The sequence below is a fragment of the Branchiostoma lanceolatum genome, chromosome 4 (genome assembly GCF_035083965.1).
Source record: "Branchiostoma lanceolatum isolate klBraLanc5 chromosome 4, klBraLanc5.hap2, whole genome shotgun sequence".
In the NCBI taxonomy this organism is placed as follows: domain Eukaryota; kingdom Metazoa; phylum Chordata; class Leptocardii; order Amphioxiformes; family Branchiostomatidae; genus Branchiostoma; species Branchiostoma lanceolatum.
This window is the reverse complement of record NC_089725.1, coordinates 28,979,665-28,996,457: the sequence shown is the minus strand read 5'-3', so window position 1 is coordinate 28,996,457 and position 16,793 is coordinate 28,979,665. Positions and strand designations below refer to the sequence as shown.

The 16,793-nt window shown below is 46.2% G+C and overlaps 3 protein-coding genes and 1 long non-coding RNA gene across 5 annotated transcripts; 2 read left to right on the top strand and 2 right to left on the bottom strand.

Moving 5' to 3' along the window:
• The first annotated feature begins 17 nt into the window (after positions 1-17).
• Positions 18-4,489, top strand: LOC136433898 (uncharacterized). Of its 2 annotated transcripts, none has more exons than XM_066426489.1 (4): positions 18-261; positions 1,465-1,627; positions 2,198-2,307; positions 2,880-4,489. In XM_066426489.1, the coding sequence occupies exons 1-4, from the start codon at positions 213-215 to the stop codon at positions 3,170-3,172; spliced, it is 615 nt and encodes a 204-aa protein (XP_066282586.1). In that variant the 5' UTR covers positions 18-212; the 3' UTR covers positions 3,173-4,489. The 2 variants fall into 2 exon arrangements, with proteins under 2 accessions (XP_066282586.1, XP_066282585.1); XM_066426488.1 differs by having other exon boundaries at positions 1,462-1,627.
• Positions 4,490-8,564: 4,075 nt separating this feature from the next.
• Positions 8,565-10,846, top strand: LOC136433897 (uncharacterized). Its single transcript, XR_010755674.1, has 2 exons — positions 8,565-8,632; positions 9,856-10,846. It is a non-coding gene; the product is annotated as an uncharacterized lncRNA (long non-coding RNA).
• Positions 10,486-13,764, bottom strand: LOC136433896 (uncharacterized). Its single transcript, XM_066426486.1, has 3 exons — positions 13,075-13,764; positions 11,713-12,248; positions 10,486-11,125 (listed from the first exon to the last, which is right to left on the bottom strand). Exons 1-3 carry the CDS (start codon positions 13,181-13,183, stop codon positions 10,931-10,933), a joined length of 840 nt encoding a protein of 279 aa, XP_066282583.1. The 5' UTR covers positions 13,184-13,764; the 3' UTR covers positions 10,486-10,930.
• A 186-nt stretch (positions 13,765-13,950) lies between these two features.
• Positions 13,951-16,534, bottom strand: LOC136432032 (kelch-like protein 26). Its single transcript, XM_066423048.1, has 5 exons — positions 16,497-16,534; positions 15,997-16,174; positions 15,337-15,647; positions 14,798-15,028; positions 13,951-14,360 (listed from the first exon to the last, which is right to left on the bottom strand). The coding sequence occupies exons 1-5, from the start codon at positions 16,532-16,534 to the stop codon at positions 14,030-14,032; spliced, it is 1,089 nt and encodes a 362-aa protein (XP_066279145.1). The 3' UTR covers positions 13,951-14,029.
• Between the last annotated feature and the right edge of the window lie 259 nt (positions 16,535-16,793).

The following is a 16,793-nucleotide window of genomic DNA, read 5'->3' as shown; positions in this document are numbered from 1 at the left end:
TCAGGTGTGGCACGCGACAGGAAACAGTGATGGCCGGCCATGCGTCACTTCCGTCATGTATACGACTGACGTCATTAAAAAAATGTCCCATTTCCTCGTCTGAAGACGCTTGCGACACTCCAGTGACAACGAGTCGACTTTACCAACAAACAGTTCTTGGTTAGAGTGAAGGCGACGTGTATATATAGACGTGACGTTTAACGTTTGTGACAATGTTGCGGGCAGTACTTGCCGTTGTCGTCGCCATCGTTTTTGCTACAGGTAAGCTAACGTTATACTCGTCTAAAGACACCTGTACCACATAATTGTAACTATTACATTGCTTACGAGATTTGCACATTTGTCATTCCGTGAAGGATTGTAATCTGTACACCGAGAGTAACCCATACTATATGCCACCCTCCACCAGACTTACCACACGGAAAATAGTAAGATTTTGTTACCACAATAGGCAGACAATTTCACCAGGGGATTTTGACCACCAAAACAAGTGTTGCCTTTATCACGGGTTCACTTTCCTTGAAAACTATTCAGGATTATTCTGTGTATTCATCCCTATTTCAGCCGAATTCTACTATCCATAACCCATTAAGAAGGCCTGGTGTAGGCTATTTACTATATGCTTCAAGTTACTAGCACTAGCTCGGTTGTAATGAGACGGCTGAAAACACAGCCCTGGTAACCTGATCCACCAACAGGCCTAACGTTACAGGTAGGTGGGGAGACATTTTGTTCTCTGGCGGTGAGGAACCAAGTGTAACTTCTAATTCTGCCTTTAAGTGGATTTCATCGAAATATCACGAAAAGGGGAAGAAGGAGGTGACATCAGTGTGCAAGAATACAATAACTTGTTGGCCAGAGGAATGAAAAAAAAAACGGTTACACAACAGTAGGTCTGGTGTCGCAATGTTTCTGAGCAGGGTGAGTCAGCCGAAAGTTGCAGAACTAGTTTCCGTTGAACCATGAGCTGGCGATACGGGTCACTGGGTTTTATTGAAATCGCTGTTGGTTCGTTGGACACTAAACAAACTGTGTACTAGGTCCGCTGTAAGAGAATTTCCGACAATCAGACACTAAGCACTGTGTTATCTTAACTTAAGCTTTTGTAGTCCGCGCGTTGCGCATCAGTTGTTTCGTTACTTCCGTGTTCTGGTCACGGAGATAAGTAGTATAGCTCACGCAAATGCCGGCCTGGTTTCCAAGAAGTGTAGCTCGAAGGCCTTCGCGAACCCACTGTTTGAAACACGTACTAAACTTTGAACTTGCTTCAAAAATATGAAAATTGAAATTGCGCTGTATTCTGTAGAATTGCTAATCATGCTGATACAATTGCACTGTATTCGATAGATTTGATGGGTATACTGATAGATTTGCACAGTATTCTGTAAAATTGTCACGATCAGTTACATGTACACTTAGGCATCAATGTCTAATAACTTCTGATCCCGTTTAACGACGCAGCAGTTGTGAGCGGAGAGTGGTGCGGGTCCTTCAACTGTCCGCGTACGTACGCGTCCGACGACTCCGACGAGAAGTACTGCTGCGGGTCTGACCGATGCTGTAACGACTGTAAGCAGTCCACCGTGGACCCCTGCAGGTCCAGCGGTGGGTCGAGCGGCTGGCCGAGGTTTGTTTCCTAGTACTAGTATATCAAAAGCTCACCACAAACCAAGGCTCGTAAGCCACTCAGATGTTTGGGTTACACTATAATGGATTGTGATATTGACATGTTGAAGATGTTTATTAATTTTGTGATGACTTGTCCTAATTATAGTAGAGAGATAGAAATATGCGCTGTTACAGACTATTATTACTAATAGACAAACTTCACCCAATCTGGTACGCAGCTCCTACATCCGCCAGCATATATAACTAGGTCTTTTTCTTCATACTTGATTATAAAAGCGAGAAGAAACATCCATACACGACTATATTGTTACTCAAATAATGTTATCGATAATATTTTGTAATCAGAATTGTAGGATAGATTAGCCTTGCCCTTGTAGTATTGTTGATTTACTGGCATGCCACTGTTGTACGATTGTCGAGCAACAAAGTTCATTCATTCATTCCTAAAGGTGCCAGCTGGCGTCCTTCAGACAGATCTAGATCTGTATAACGTTAGTTCAAATAAGGTATTAGAAGATGGAGCGTATTTTACTGTAGACTGAAACGTGTCCTTTATTCACGGTCTCAGTTTCAGCATCTGGCCGATTTTTACAGCCCTCGGTTTCCTGATCTTCATCATCTCCATTGCCTGCCGCTGCTACTTCCTGAGAAAGGCCAGGCAGAGGAACCAATCGCAGGGTAAAGTTGAAGCCACGCCCCCTATTCTATTTCGAACACCTCGAAACTGCTCTTGTGACGAACAAAAATGGCCGAAGCTGTTTCGAAGGTGTTCGAAATAGAACGGGGCGTTCTATATGTTCCATATGGTGTTCGACAGGACCGGTCTATCAAGGGCCCTTGTAACATATGATCTTACGGATTATCCAAAGACTTTCTTTTCTAAATATGCTCAACTTGTAATCTCAAGGGCAGAGACAAGGTCAATCCTCTTAGTCTTTTGTGCAATCTATTTTTCTTAGTGGTAATCTTAGATTAGTTCTTTAGAATTGTTAGATACTAGCAATAGTTCAACTGTCAGGTATGGAAGTTGCCCTAAATTGTTAACTTGTTACCTGTTCAATTGCTGTTCTCAATTCAGCCAGTCGTCAATTCAGCCTTTCTTCTTTTGGTTCCATTTCTCCTTTAATCCTACGAGCTAGTCTGTTTTCTTTATGCTGGCAGGGTTTTAACCTGTCGTTCTTTGCGGGCCTGGTATCTGTTGAAGCCCAAGCTTTGCTTGTATACTAATCAGACATCACCTTTCTCCACAGCGGTCCAGATGGCTCCTGCCGCGCAGCCCATGCAGAGCCCACCGGGCCAGTATCCGCAGTACCCCCCTACACAGCCTCCAGTCTACCCACAGTACCCACCCGGACAACCCCCACCATACCCCACACAAGCCCCAGCTGGACAGCCCCCACCCTACCCCACACAAGCCCCACCCTACCCTGCACAAAACCCGGGCTACCCACAGAACCCACCCTACCCACAGAACCCACCCTACCCACAGAACCCACCCTACCCACAAAACCCCCCTGATCCTGCTTATCCACCCAAGGTTTAGCTACTGTGCCAACAGCCTCTGTGTTCGTTCGTTCAGGCCCTTGAAGTGTCTTGTGGCATATAGCCTCCTTGCTGTTTCAGTAGCAGGCTATATCTTTGTAGGGTTGCTTGCTGTTCCCCTTAAACGTGCTCGAGGCACCTTCTCGAACAAGGGACCTCCTTTTTAATTTTACGTCCCAACCCCAGTCCCAACCGAGATGCCCTTCCCGGGATTGAACCGGGGTCTCCCGGTTACCTACTCTTTGGAACCAGGAGCTACAGAGATGTCCCCGTCGCCGTGTGATCCACCGTTATTTGTCGCAGGCTGTAGTTTATACAGTAGATCATAAAGAGAGAGATGTACTTTTTAAACACGTACAAGCTTCGTCTCCCTACGTCTTAAATCTGAATCCTTTTCTTATGCGCTTAGACAAACTTCTATGGCAACATCGATTTGTATTTGTACGCATAGTCAAGAAGGCCAAAATGATCTCTACACTTGTTATTGTATCCCGGATATTTATGTATGTTTTGTTTTGTTCTGTATGGTTACTTCTAGCCCTGTGGTAGATCTAGTAAGTTAACACGACACGTAAAAGTAAAACCTCTCCCCCCAAAAGTCTTGTGCTAGATCTAGTAACTTGTTACAAGGCCAAAAGGAAGGTTTTCATTCATTATATCAAACTCGGGCAATCGAATAATATAACCGTTTCGAACTTGTCGGCAAATTATTAGGCGTAGCTCGAGCAAGATAATACAACATTTTCGACAAATAATCTACTCTCCAAGCAGAGGAGTGGGTCCGGCAGGTTTTTGACGTGTTTTGGGGCGTTTTTGTCTGGCTTTCTACTTTGTCATTTCTTGTCTAGCCAACCCACACCTCTGCCCGCACTGACCTCGGGGCGGGGCAAACCTATTTACTTCCATTGAAGAAAGGTGGCAGTGCTCCTCAGTGTGGGTTGGCTAGATAAAAAAAAAAAAGAAAGTAGAAAGCCCGACAAAAACGCCTAAAAACACGTCAAAACCCCGTCGGACCCACTCCTCTGCTTGGAGAGTAAAATAATCAGGTGTATCTAAATCTGCCACATAATCTGGATTGTTGAATTGGACCATCATATCAAAATCTGACTGCCGGGCTGCAGCATGTAAAGAATGGCAGAAAGAATGTAAAGAAGTCAAAACTTGCAAATTCAGATTAAGACAATTAGTATCTGAAACTAGAGTATAATACGTAGCCGCATATGTATGTAAGTCATTTTCATTGTTTTTTATGCGTTGTATTTTTATTTTCAAGTAGCCTTCGGGCAAGAATTTCAATAAACTTATCTTTGTAACAACGCATCGTATCGATGTTTCAAGGACGTTTAATAAAGTACAACTTATCATATGTTAACCGCCATGACATCGTGATTATACTGAAGGTGACACGATAGTGACAACGACGCGTTGTGGCTATTTCGTTTAATTTTCAAGACACACACACGATCCAAGAAAGCTATAGTTACTTTAACAGATACACTAAGTTTAAATAAACGAAATGACTCAGCAAAAAATACCGATACCACCCTGACTGGAAGCAAGGTTATACTTATACTCACAGACACTAATAGCTGAGCCAGAGAATTTGAAGAACAGGGAGGACAGAAGTGGGGAAAAGTACAAAGAGATGCAGAAAGGCATAATCGAAGCGTCACGATTTTGCTTTCTACGTCTCCTCGGACACCAGGAACTTTTGTTGAGCTCAAGTTTTGCAAGAGGCTCGTGAGATAAGCCGTTGTACCTCTGTATTCTGTAGCATTATAGTTCATTGGTCTCTACCAGACCTCTCCGTCCAGAATTCTAAAAAAGTATAATTAGCCTCGGCTTAATTAGACAAACATGTATTTAAAATTGTTAGGTGGGGCTGAGCTTACGTTGGAATGCATTTCATTAGACCGGACAATAGACCTCTTGGCAGCCATTTTGAATTTCCCGGGGTCAGCTCGGGGTCACGCATCAAAGTGAGGCTCAGGTTGTTGTGAGCCTATGATAAGCCTATGTTGCAATATAGGTATACCATCTTTGGTGGTACATTTTGCCCCTCTAGACTAAGGTGAAATGCTGTGGTAGAAAATATTGCTACGGACGCCGTAATTGGCAAGAGGTCTATTTTTTACTATCTCTTCGTGCAACCCACGGAGTCTGGTAGAGACTAGCATTTCAGGTAAGATCAGATCCAAGCAACTATGAAGATCGCGATGTCTCTCGTCCGTAAGATGTTGCGCAGGGCTCTCAGCAGGGACTGTCTCTCGTGTTTCAGGAACAGCGCCACATTGCAGTTCTTGTACGATCTGCACCAGAACGTCGGCCTGACTCTACATCTCATGGCCGTGCCGCTAACCTCTTCCAACGTACTAAATATAGGAAACATTTAGACGCGTAGAACACTGAGACTGCACCTGCTTGGAGGTTATCCTTGCAATGTTTAAAATGGAGTTTACAATATCAACATGTGACAATAGACACATTTAATTGTGTTTGTGCGCTTTCGTTTTCTATGGTGACGCCTCAGGCTCAGGGGCGAGCCTAATGGTATAGTATTGTATGCAGTCTGCAAGAATTCGATGAATTGTACAGGAATGTGGATTAAAATTCCCGGGGACGTCCTGACATTTTATTAGGACTAGAGTTCCTGGCATGGCATTCCATTGGGACTAGAGTTACTGGCATTCCATTGGGGCTCACACTCCTAAAAGCAGGACCCCGGCTATCGCTCGATTCGTTGGCTCGCTCGCGTAGGGGCCCTGCTCTTAAGCCCCGGTAGACACGGTTCTGGCGACGTTACTGACAGTTACTCATGAATAATTAATGAGCTATCCTTATTTGGCACAATTTGCATATTGGCGGTTAATTTGTTCTGAACCTAAAGTAACGATGTGAGACGTAACCTGATTGGTTGATAGCTTCCCAGCATCCTTTGCGCTTTTGCTCTAGATGAGGTTTAGCAAACCCTCTGATTGGCTGAAGCTGTTTTGGTGGCGACGTCGCCAGAACCGTGTCTACCGGGGCTAAAGAGCAGGGCCCCTACGCGAGCGAGCTAACGAATCGAGCGATATAGGGGCTCTGGTTTCAGGAGGGTGCCCTGAGTACAGTCCTGCGTCTGAACACGATTGCAACACTCCACTGGATTCCAGGGACAATCGAGACGACTTGATCAACAAACACTTCTTGGTCAGAGTGCAGGCGACGTGTATATAGAGACGTAACGTTGAACGTTTGTGACAATGTTGCGGGCAGTACGTGTCGCTTTCGTCGCCGTCGTTTTTGCGACAGGTAAGCTATTCTGGCTAAGGACACCTGTAACGTTGCCACGTTATTTTAGTATATTGCTTTATACGAGACTAGCTAAAAATGTGGTTCGAGTTACTAGCTGTACTAGCTAGGTTGTAATGAGACCGCTGATAATGCAGTTCTAGTACTGATCTAGCAACAGGCCTAATACAGGTGGCTGCCGGGAGGCATGTTGTCTTCTGGAGGTCAAGGGAAGAATCAAGTGCAACTTCGAATTCTGCTTTGATCTCGCTCAATGCAAGGCCGTACTAAAGGGGCCACTTCTAAGCATTGAACTAACTGAACTACTGTAGCTAAGGTGAGAGACAGTGCTAGCGGTGTATGTTTGTTTTGAAGGTTTGTAGGTTATATTGGGGGGGAAAGCAGTAGGCTGGGAGAGAGTTCCAAAGTTTTGCTGTTCATGGAAAAAAGCTGTTACTATAGAATGGCTTTAAGGCTGGTAGTTGTAAAGTATAGTGGTGTGAGTCAGAGGAGAACCTGGTGGTGCGCTGAAAAATTCTCTGTGGTGGTACGAGTAGTGAAAGTTCATCGGAACACTGGCCGTGGAATTATCTATAGAATAGAGACAGGGAGGCAATGTTTTGTCTGAGAAAGGGAGTCCAGTTTTGAAGCCAAACGATGACCAATGACTACACTTTTTTCGGGTCTGTCTGTCTGTGTGTCTCTGCTAAGATTTACGTTGTACAGATTTACGTTGTGCGGTATTACAGCCCAAGAAGCATTTTGCAAAATCACTTGGTAAACCCTATTTATACAGGCTGCGATCCATGGCAGTTACGCCCGATGCACACATATGCATGACACGGACGGTTTGTTTACTAAATCATTATCAGCGCACAGCTCACAGGACCATCTGTTGGATCTGAACACTTAAAACATGGCTAGGAGCCAAGTTCATTTAGTATTGCGCATCGATATTACCATTTTACACAGCTGATATTCCATAATCAATATCCTAAAAGGTAGCTAAGTATGATCAATAACATGTTGGAATTGAATGGGAAGGAAATTTGGTCGAAATGTGTTGACATCGCGTAGTGAAACTCGATACCCCATGGCAGCCAAGAGGCGCTGCTACACGACCAGGAAACCAAAATGGGAGATATGCACCAATAGTGGTATGCAGGCCAAAATTGTTGACTTTTTTGTCCCATAACATTGAAATTCTTACTACAAGTGCCTAATGAATTGTTCGGCGCAAACGGTAACGCGCGCAACCACCGCTGCTTTGCCATCTGGATCAAATTCCGTGGATCCTAGGGCCCGAGTTCGATCCTAGGGGTCGACTCCAGCTCGGACATGTTGTAAGGGATTGAATTCGTCATTTCGGATGGTGACGTATAGCCGGCGGCCCTGTGTATGAGGGAGCTTCAGACATTAGCCTCAATCGTCAAACTTCTGCACGTAATAGAACCCAGCACACTTATCGAGAAGAGTAGGGGTGACCCGGTGTGCTTGGCTAAAAACGTGAGCCGTGGCGAAGCCACTTTGCACGACCACTAGCAACTTGAAAAAGCGTCATGCTTCACCTTCAATGAGAGGATGCCTTGAGACGAAAAAAACAACGAAAATGTTACTATTACAGACATATGCTGGACAAACTGATAGATTTCCACAGTATTAGGTAAAATGTACTTGTAGGCGTCCCAGTTGTTGGCTCTAATAACTTTCGATCCCATTTAACGGCGCAGCAGCTGTGAGCGGCGAATTGTGCCGAGGGCCCTTCTTCAATTTCAACTGCCCGCGCTCCTCCTCCGACGAGTCCGATGAGAGGTACTGCTGCGGGTACAACCGGTGTTGTGACGACTGTCGGGAATCCATCGTGTCCACGTCCTCATGCAGGTCTCGCCGCAGCACCCGCAGCACCGGCCTCTTTAACACGTTCAGCACGACAAGGTGAAGTCTAAGTCTGGTCTTCTTTGCTCCAATGTAGATGTAGAACGTGTTCTCTTCCTCGATATTCTTGTACCCCATCCAACGGCTTGATATAAGACGATAAGTATGATAGAAGAAGAAGACTGAAACATGTCCTTTATTCACGGTCTCAGTACCATCATCTGGCTAGTTGCTGCACTCAGCATAACCGCTGTCATCGTCTGCTGCTGCCGAGGCTGCTGTCGGAAAAGGCACAGGCAGGGCGACCAATCACAGGGTAAAGTGAAGTTTTCTTCCATATGCAGGGCTCGAAATTCATTTTTGAAAAAAGGTGCACTGGTGCACCCAACCCAAAAAAATCAGGTGCACAGAAAAAAATTTGGGTGCACCACATCAAATAGAGTCAACAAGGCATACGTTTGATGCTTCTGCCTATCTTAAAAATTTCAATCCAGATGTCAAATCTCAACCGAGCAATACATCAAATTAAGTACAACAAATTGCTTTTTCGGATACTTACATTTCAAGAATATTCTGTATGCTAGTGTACAAGATAACCGTTACGGTTACCTGAGTGCAAAAATATCTAGGATGCACTGATGCATCCACAGTAAAGAATTAGCACCCTCGTTAAACCAGGACCCCATATCGCTCCACGTTACATCGGTCGCGCAAGGGGCCCTGGTAAAAAGAACCGTCACATATGGTTATGGTAGGTCGACGAGACTTGCTCATGAATAATTAATGAGCGGACCTTATTTGGCACAAACGTCAGTTGTAGCTCATGAATAATTAATGACAAGCCGTAACACGTAAGCTGATTGGTTGATAGCTTCCCAGCGTTCTTTGCGCGTTGGCTTCCGATGAGAGGAAGCAAACCCTCTGATTGGGTGAAGCTGTTTTGGTGGCGACGTCGTCATAACCATATGTGACGGTTCTTTTTACCAGGGCCCCTTGCGCGACCGATGTAACGTGGAGCGATATGGGGTCCTGGTTTAACGAGGGTGAGAATTAGGTGCACAGCTCCAATTTTGCACATGCACCCACTATTTCGAGCCCTGATATGTTATTGTAAAGCCCCGACTTGACTCAAAACACACCTCAACCATGCACGATTTACACTACGGATTTCGGTCGGTAAGAGCAGATGAATATGTCATTCGTGGCGACGAAGAAAAATAATTAACTATGCACAAATTATCGACGTTTTTCTATCGGAGTTTTCTTCCTGTGGCGAGTCTGTTTATCTTTAGGGTGGGATAGGTTTTAGTCTCCAAGCAGACCTACGGGTTGGCAAAGACCGTATCCAACAGGCAGAAGGAGTTTCATAGCACTATAAGCTCCTTCTTCCAGTTGGATACGGTCTTTGCAATCTATTGGGTCTGGTTGGAGACTAATAGGTTTCACAGTGTCGTCCTTTTCGGACCTGGTAACGTTACCTGTTGTAGCCTGAATTACGGTATGCTTGTGTATCAATCAGACATCGCTTTTTCTCCACAGCGTTCCAGATGTATCCTATCGCGCAGCCCGTGCAGAACTCCCCGTACCAGTATCCCCAGTACCCCCCTGCACAGCCTCCAGTCTATCCACAGTATCCCCCTGGACAACCCCCACCATGCCCCACAGTGCCCACACAAGCCCCACCTGGACAACCCCCACCATGCCCCACAGTGCCCACACAAGCCCCACCTGGACAACCCCCACCATACCCCACAGTGCCCACACAAGCCCCACCTGGACAACCCCCACCATACCCCAGAGTGCCCACACAAGCCCCACCTGGACAGCCCCCACCATACTCCACACAAACTCCAGCTGCGAAACCACCGCCATATCGTACACAAGCCCCACCCTACCCTGCACAAAACCCAGGCTACCCACAAAACCCACCCTACCCGCAAAACCCTCCGGATACTGCTTATCCCCATACACAGCCTCCTGTCAACCCACAGAACCACCCGGACCATGATCATCCAGGGTACATGTCGACCGAGATACAGTTTTAGACACGTACAACTTTCGCTTCGCCACTTCTTGAATTTGAATCCATTTCTTGTGCGCTTAGACAAACTTCTATGGCAACATCGATTTGTTTTGTTCTGTATATGGTTACTAGATCTAACACAAGGCTCGACGAAAGGTCTTCTTTCATTTAATAATAGGTACATGTAGCCGCATATGCATGTACGTCATTGTCATAGATAATACAACGATTTCGACAAATAATCAGCGTATTTAGATCTGACATATAATCTGGATTGTTGAATTCATCATATCAAACTAGACTGACGTCAGCAGGAAGTAAAGAATGTAAGCATATAAGTGGGGGGACTCTCGTCTTCCACTGCTTTCAATGAAGAAGTTAGAACTTACAGATTAAGACAATTAGTATCTGAAACTAGAGTATGTGTAGCCGCATATGCATGTACGTCATTGTCATTGTTGTACCTTCTATTTTCAAGAATTTCAATAAACTTATCTTTGTAACTTATTCAACCTATTTGGGCATTTTTTTTTTCACTATCTCTTCGTGTAACCCACGGAGTAGAGACTAGCATTTCAGGTAAGATCAGATCTAAACAACTATGAAGACAGCGATGTCTCCCGTTTGTAGGACGTAGCGCAGGGCCCTCAGCAGAAACTGTCTCTCGTGCTTCACTTTCTTCTTCGCCTCGGAAGACAGGAACAGCGCCGCCTTGCAGTTCTCGTACGATCTGCACCAGAACGTCGGCCTGACTTCGCATCTCATGACTGCGCCACTGACTTTATCCTGGTACAGGACAGGGAAAGACAAGACAATCAGAGATGACGGACTTCACACACACACACACACACACACACACACACACACACACACACACACACACACACACACATACACGTGCACATCGTGACACACACACGTGCACGCACACACTCCTCTGACTCACACTCGATGCCACAAAGACGAGACCGCTGAGAGACAGACGGGCAGAGCGCTCAATGATCGGCATTCGCCATGGTCTTCAAACCTTCAAACGGATTTTTCATTGGTTTCAATGGCCGAAAATCTTTAGGTTGCTCACAGGTGGTTGAACAACAGTCTCTGTCCTGCGGAGACAGGGTCTTAATTGAAGTGATGTTACCGAATGTCGGACGTTTCGACACCTGGACAGTCCGGCCCCTAGCCGATTCGGCACCATGTCTAGGAGACTAGGACTATTTCTAGATGTTTTACTTCAAGAGGACGCATAACTCTAAGCCTAATTCTAATTTAAACCTAGCCGGTTGTTCCAGCACCTGGTGCCAAAGCGTTCTGGTCGGCTTGAGACCGCCAAACTGTCCAGTGCCCGAAATCTCCTGATACCACGCCCTTACCTGAAGACAGAGGACCCGCTCTATACAGATGCCCGGGCATGAGGGGATGAAGAGGGCTTGGAGCGCGGTCAGCAGAAGCTGGTTTTGCACCGGTACAACGGCAGGGTCCGTCACGGACATCTCTATGGAGAGCCTGGCGTGGCATCTGTCCGTGGAGCTACGCCTCGTGTCCAGCACGTAACTGTGTACATCCGCGTGGTAGCGCCCTCTGGCGATCGGCTCAGCATTGCCGCTCTTGCAGGTGCCTAGCGACGTTTTGCTCCGGGTCGTTTTATCTCCGCTTTCGCAGTTCTGGCGGTGTCTGCCTTGCGACGCCTTGTCCCCGGCCTTTCTATCGCCGCGACTGTGCTTGCCACGCGAATCGGTCTGTGCGGTGTCGGCTGAGGACTTCTTCGTGCGACTTCCTGGTTCTTCTCCGCCGGCCAGTTGGTTGAAAGTACGGATGCGATCCGCCAGGCGGGAGTTGTGGTAGACTGGCGGACTCTCGCCGGCGGTCCTCGCTCGTCGTCTGTCGCACCTCTCGTCGCGCAGGACCTCTAGTAGATCAAGGTGGGGAAAAAATCTATAACGTTACCTTACCACACTTTGATATCAATCCAAGATTGGAGTGTTCGAAATATTTTGTTTTCTAGAAATATTGTGGAGTGGAACTTGTTGTACAGTAGGGGTGTCCTCACTAGATAGCTTCCAACAACATCAAAGGTTAGGTGTCGATGTAAAGTTGAATGAAAATGTAACGTTACCTCACCACACTTTGATATCAATCCAAGATTGGAGTGATCGAAATATTTTGTTTTCTAGAAATATTGTAGAGTGGAACTTGTTGTATAGTAGGGGTGTCCTCACTAGATAGCTTCCAACAACATCAGAGGTTAGATGTCGATGTAAAGTTGAATAAAAATGTAACGTTACCTTACCACACTTTATACCAATCCACGATTTGAGTGTTCAAAAATCCGTTTTTTCCCTAGAACTATCAACGAGTGTGAATTGTTGTCACCACTGAGTGCAGTCTTCACAAGATAGTTTCTAACAACACCAAAGGTTAGGTGTCGATGTAACGTTAACATAACCAGCTGCCGATGCGTGCCTGCGAAGCTGGTGAGTTACGACGAAGGGTGGTTACATCGGCTATACCCATATCGTACAGATACAGATGCTGGTGTGTTACGACGAAGGGTGGTTATACTGGCTGTACAATACAGCTACGACTACAGTTGTATTACAAGGCCACAGTTTGTTGTATTCGTGATCAGGACAAACAACAATTATCGGGATACGAGTACATCACGGATACATCAGGGTAAGTCCGTGAGACACCACAGTCATCGGCATGTCCAGTCTCAAAAATCCAGGACCTACCCAGATAGTGTTCTTCGGAAGTCCCGTTTTCCCCGTACCGGAACACTGTGTAGTAATGGGATCTCTGTGGTTCCCTGTCCTTCGAATGGCCGTCATCGCTGCTCGCCATCGTGACTTGTGCCGACAGTCACGGATCTCAACTAGAGCTGGCAGTTACTTATCTCAACTAGCCTAAGCTGGCAGTTACGTATCTCAACTAGAGATGGCAGCTACGTATCTCAACTTGTGCCAACAGAAGGAAAGACGTCAACGTCAACAGGCAAGCGACGCCTCCTACAAACGCGTCACTTTTGATTTCTTCTCGAGCAGTAATGGAAAGACACGGACCCCGGCAGCGCGCCAAGTTTATCTGTTGTCAAAAACAAACTTGTCTCCCTCAGAACATTATTGTGACGTCAGCGTGTTCTTTCATTCTGTTCTCTCTCTGATGTCATACTGCGTTCTGATGCTACGGCTGTATAGATTAGTTCTATGTTCTAGAACAACGCACTTTTTTTTCTCCAAGTCTTCAATGAAGAGTATCTCGTTTCTTCAAAAATCAAGTTCCCTCTTAACGATTCCAATGCCTACCGACGTGTAAGTATTCCGTAAGATACGCCAGGGAACACATGACGTGTTTGTCACTTCAACAAGCCTAAAACTTTCTAGCCTCCATAGCAGGTTTGAATCGGCTTTTTGGGGGGCTAAATAATACACTTTTTGCAGCCAACCCGTAACTATGATGGTTACGGGGTGGCTGATAGTTACGGGCTGGCTGCAAAAAGTGTATTATTTAGCCCCCCCCCCCCAAAAAAAAACAGTTTAAAGCCTGCTATGGAGGCTAACAACTTTCCGACTTTTACACGGGTCATCTCATAGAAGCAGAGTGCGAAAAAATAAGAATGATGAAAAAAATGTTTAATTAAGAAACACAGAGATAACATTTACTAGTATGACAATTTGAACTTAAACTATGTCATAACAAGTCAGTGCCCCGTATGATGAGAGAAGAGGCACAAGCTCCCATAAGCCCGCGGGGCATGCTGGGCGCCGGCCGCCAGGTCTGCTCCCTCGTGCTGTACACCTGCACGGAGTCGCTCGGCACGAACGGGTCCGCGGGGTCGTACCCTCCCACCAGGTAGATGTCCTCGTTGACCACGGCGGCGGCGGCCTCCAGCCTCGGCAGCGTGTCGCCGGGAACCACCGTCCACTGGTTGGGGAACGGGTCGTACCGCTCGACGATCGTCAGGGCGAAGGGAGCCGCGTCGTCCGAGAACTGCACCTCGCCGCCAAGCACGTAGATATGTCTGAAGGACGGAGGGAATAGGAAGGGAAGGAATAGGAAGGAAGGAAAAGGATTATGTGGGACGGAAGGTGAAAAGAAAAGGGGAAAGAAAGGTGTAAAGATAGGTGGAATGAAAGAAAGGTGGGGAAAAAAGTGGAAAGAAAAAAAGGTGGAAAGAAAGGAAGAGAGAAAAGAGAAAAGGATAAGGAAAGAATTGATGGCTAGCTATGAATGAATGGGAACGAAAGAACGACAAAAATGAAGGAAAAAAGAATACTGACAAAGAAAATAAATGCATGAATAAATGAATGAAGAAAAAAAAAAAAAGATGGACGAATGAAGGAATGAAGCAACAAAGAAACGAACATCAATAAATGAAGGAAGGAAAGAAAATAAAGATAAAATATGAATGAATGAATGAATGAAAGTAGGAAGGAAGGAACGAACGAACGACCGAACCTGCTGGTGGCCACCATGTTGTGGTTGGCTCGCGGCGTCCACATGGGGCAGCGCTCGTCCCAGGAGCCGGTGTAGGGGTCCAGCACCTGTACCCTCCTCACGGCCGCCGTCATGCCAAACTCCCTCCCGCCGGACACCATCAACCACCCGGCCAGGGACACGGCGGCGAAGGCGTCGAGGTCCTCCGTCAGCGGCGAGACGTGCTGCCAGCGCCGCTGGCTCGGAGCGTACCTATGTGATGTGATTTGACGTTAAAGCCCCCCTCTCACTGGACCCGCGGCACGCTGGCGTCGTCGCTGCGTCCTAAACTGGGTTTGTGTTAACCTTGACTTTATAATGGGAATATCATTCAAAACGTGCAAGTATGACCAAAAAGACAACAAAACACACAAAGCTTAAAAATATTCGTTTTTTTTCAATGAAATTCGTTGAGTGCTTTGTCAATTCGATCTGCCGCAGCGACGCCGCCAGCGTGCCGCGGTTCCGGTGAGAGGGGGGCTTTAGGGGTTGAACCCCCAAGAATCTTTGAAAAGCGCCACCAGACGAAAAATGTATTCCTGGTTAAATAGATAAATAAACTAAAACTGTACCTCTCCACCGACTGGTACGGGTCTCGGAGCACCGTGCCGCCGAGTGCGTACAGGTAGCCGTTCACGGCGACGAGCTGGAAGTGCCGCCGCGGCGACAGCATGCTGCGGACCCGGTGCCAGGCGGAGATTCTTGGGTCGAAGCGCATGACGACGTCGGTGCAGTCCACGTGGTCCCCGCAGTCGCCCGTGTCGTGGAACCCGCCGGCGACGTACAGGAAATTGTCCAGAACGGCCACGGAGGCGAACTGCAGTCCTCTGACCTGTTTTTCGTCAAGAGAATAGAAAAAAAAAGAAAATAGATACAGACAAGATGACGACGCACTCGTTGAGGCAACTTATTTTAGTACCGCCATCGAACAAGAAAATAATCAAACTAATGCTTTGGTCCCATTTCCAAAACGGGTCCCCGGCCGGGCAACTTTTGGGAGCAAAAAATATGATATCAAAGACAAAAGAAGACACAAAACTCCTAACCATGTATTGTGTATTTTCTTGATATGCATTTTTGATTTTTCGTTTTCGCAAACAGCCCGGCCGGGCCCCGGATTGGAAATAGGACAAATGCATAACAAGGTTAAGAAGCTTTAGCATTGTACTATGTCCTCTGACCTTGCTGCCGTGAACTCTGGACAGAGGCATTTTCGTCAAGCCTGACCACGCGTCCCGGTTGTGTCGGAGCGTCGTCACCTCTGAGGAGAGAACGCTGTCCTCCACCAGAGCCTCGGGCGTGAGGCAGCAGCCGCCCAGCACCACCAGGGACTCCCTGGCGCCGCGCACCCAGGTCTGCCTGTTTGTTTGTTTGTTTGTTTTATTGCAATATGTATTAACAATTTATTTCTTTATTGATTAATCTTTAGGGTGGTCCCTTCAGTTAACAAAATAACTGATTTCCAAGGGAGCCCTTACATTACATGACAAATCATAACAAATCAGGATACAAAAGGAATTACTTAACATAAACTTAATGAGTGATCAATTGCACAATCATATAACATAAAACAGGAAATGATCAAACATAGGAGTAATGAATCAAACAACTCAGAATAATTTAAAACAATAACAACTCAACATCGCAAAGGTCATTCAAGTGAGGGCCAACAATAATGTACAAGGTGGCGACACACTCAAGTCCTAGACTTATGTCCATGCCGCCACCAAGACAAAAGGCAATACAAAGATACATAGATACAAAGCAAGCAGAGCAAATTACAAATATGAATCAAGAGCTATAGTTAATAAAGGTTTCATGTCCATCGAGACTGAGGGGATGATGTTGGAAAACTTATCGTTATCAAAGCGTTTGAAATCTATCAAAAAAAAGTTTGGACAGGAAGCAATATATGAAGCTAAAACAAGTTTTTAAAACCGTTCAGATGAGGTGATGTAGTTTTAAGTAATTGCAAATA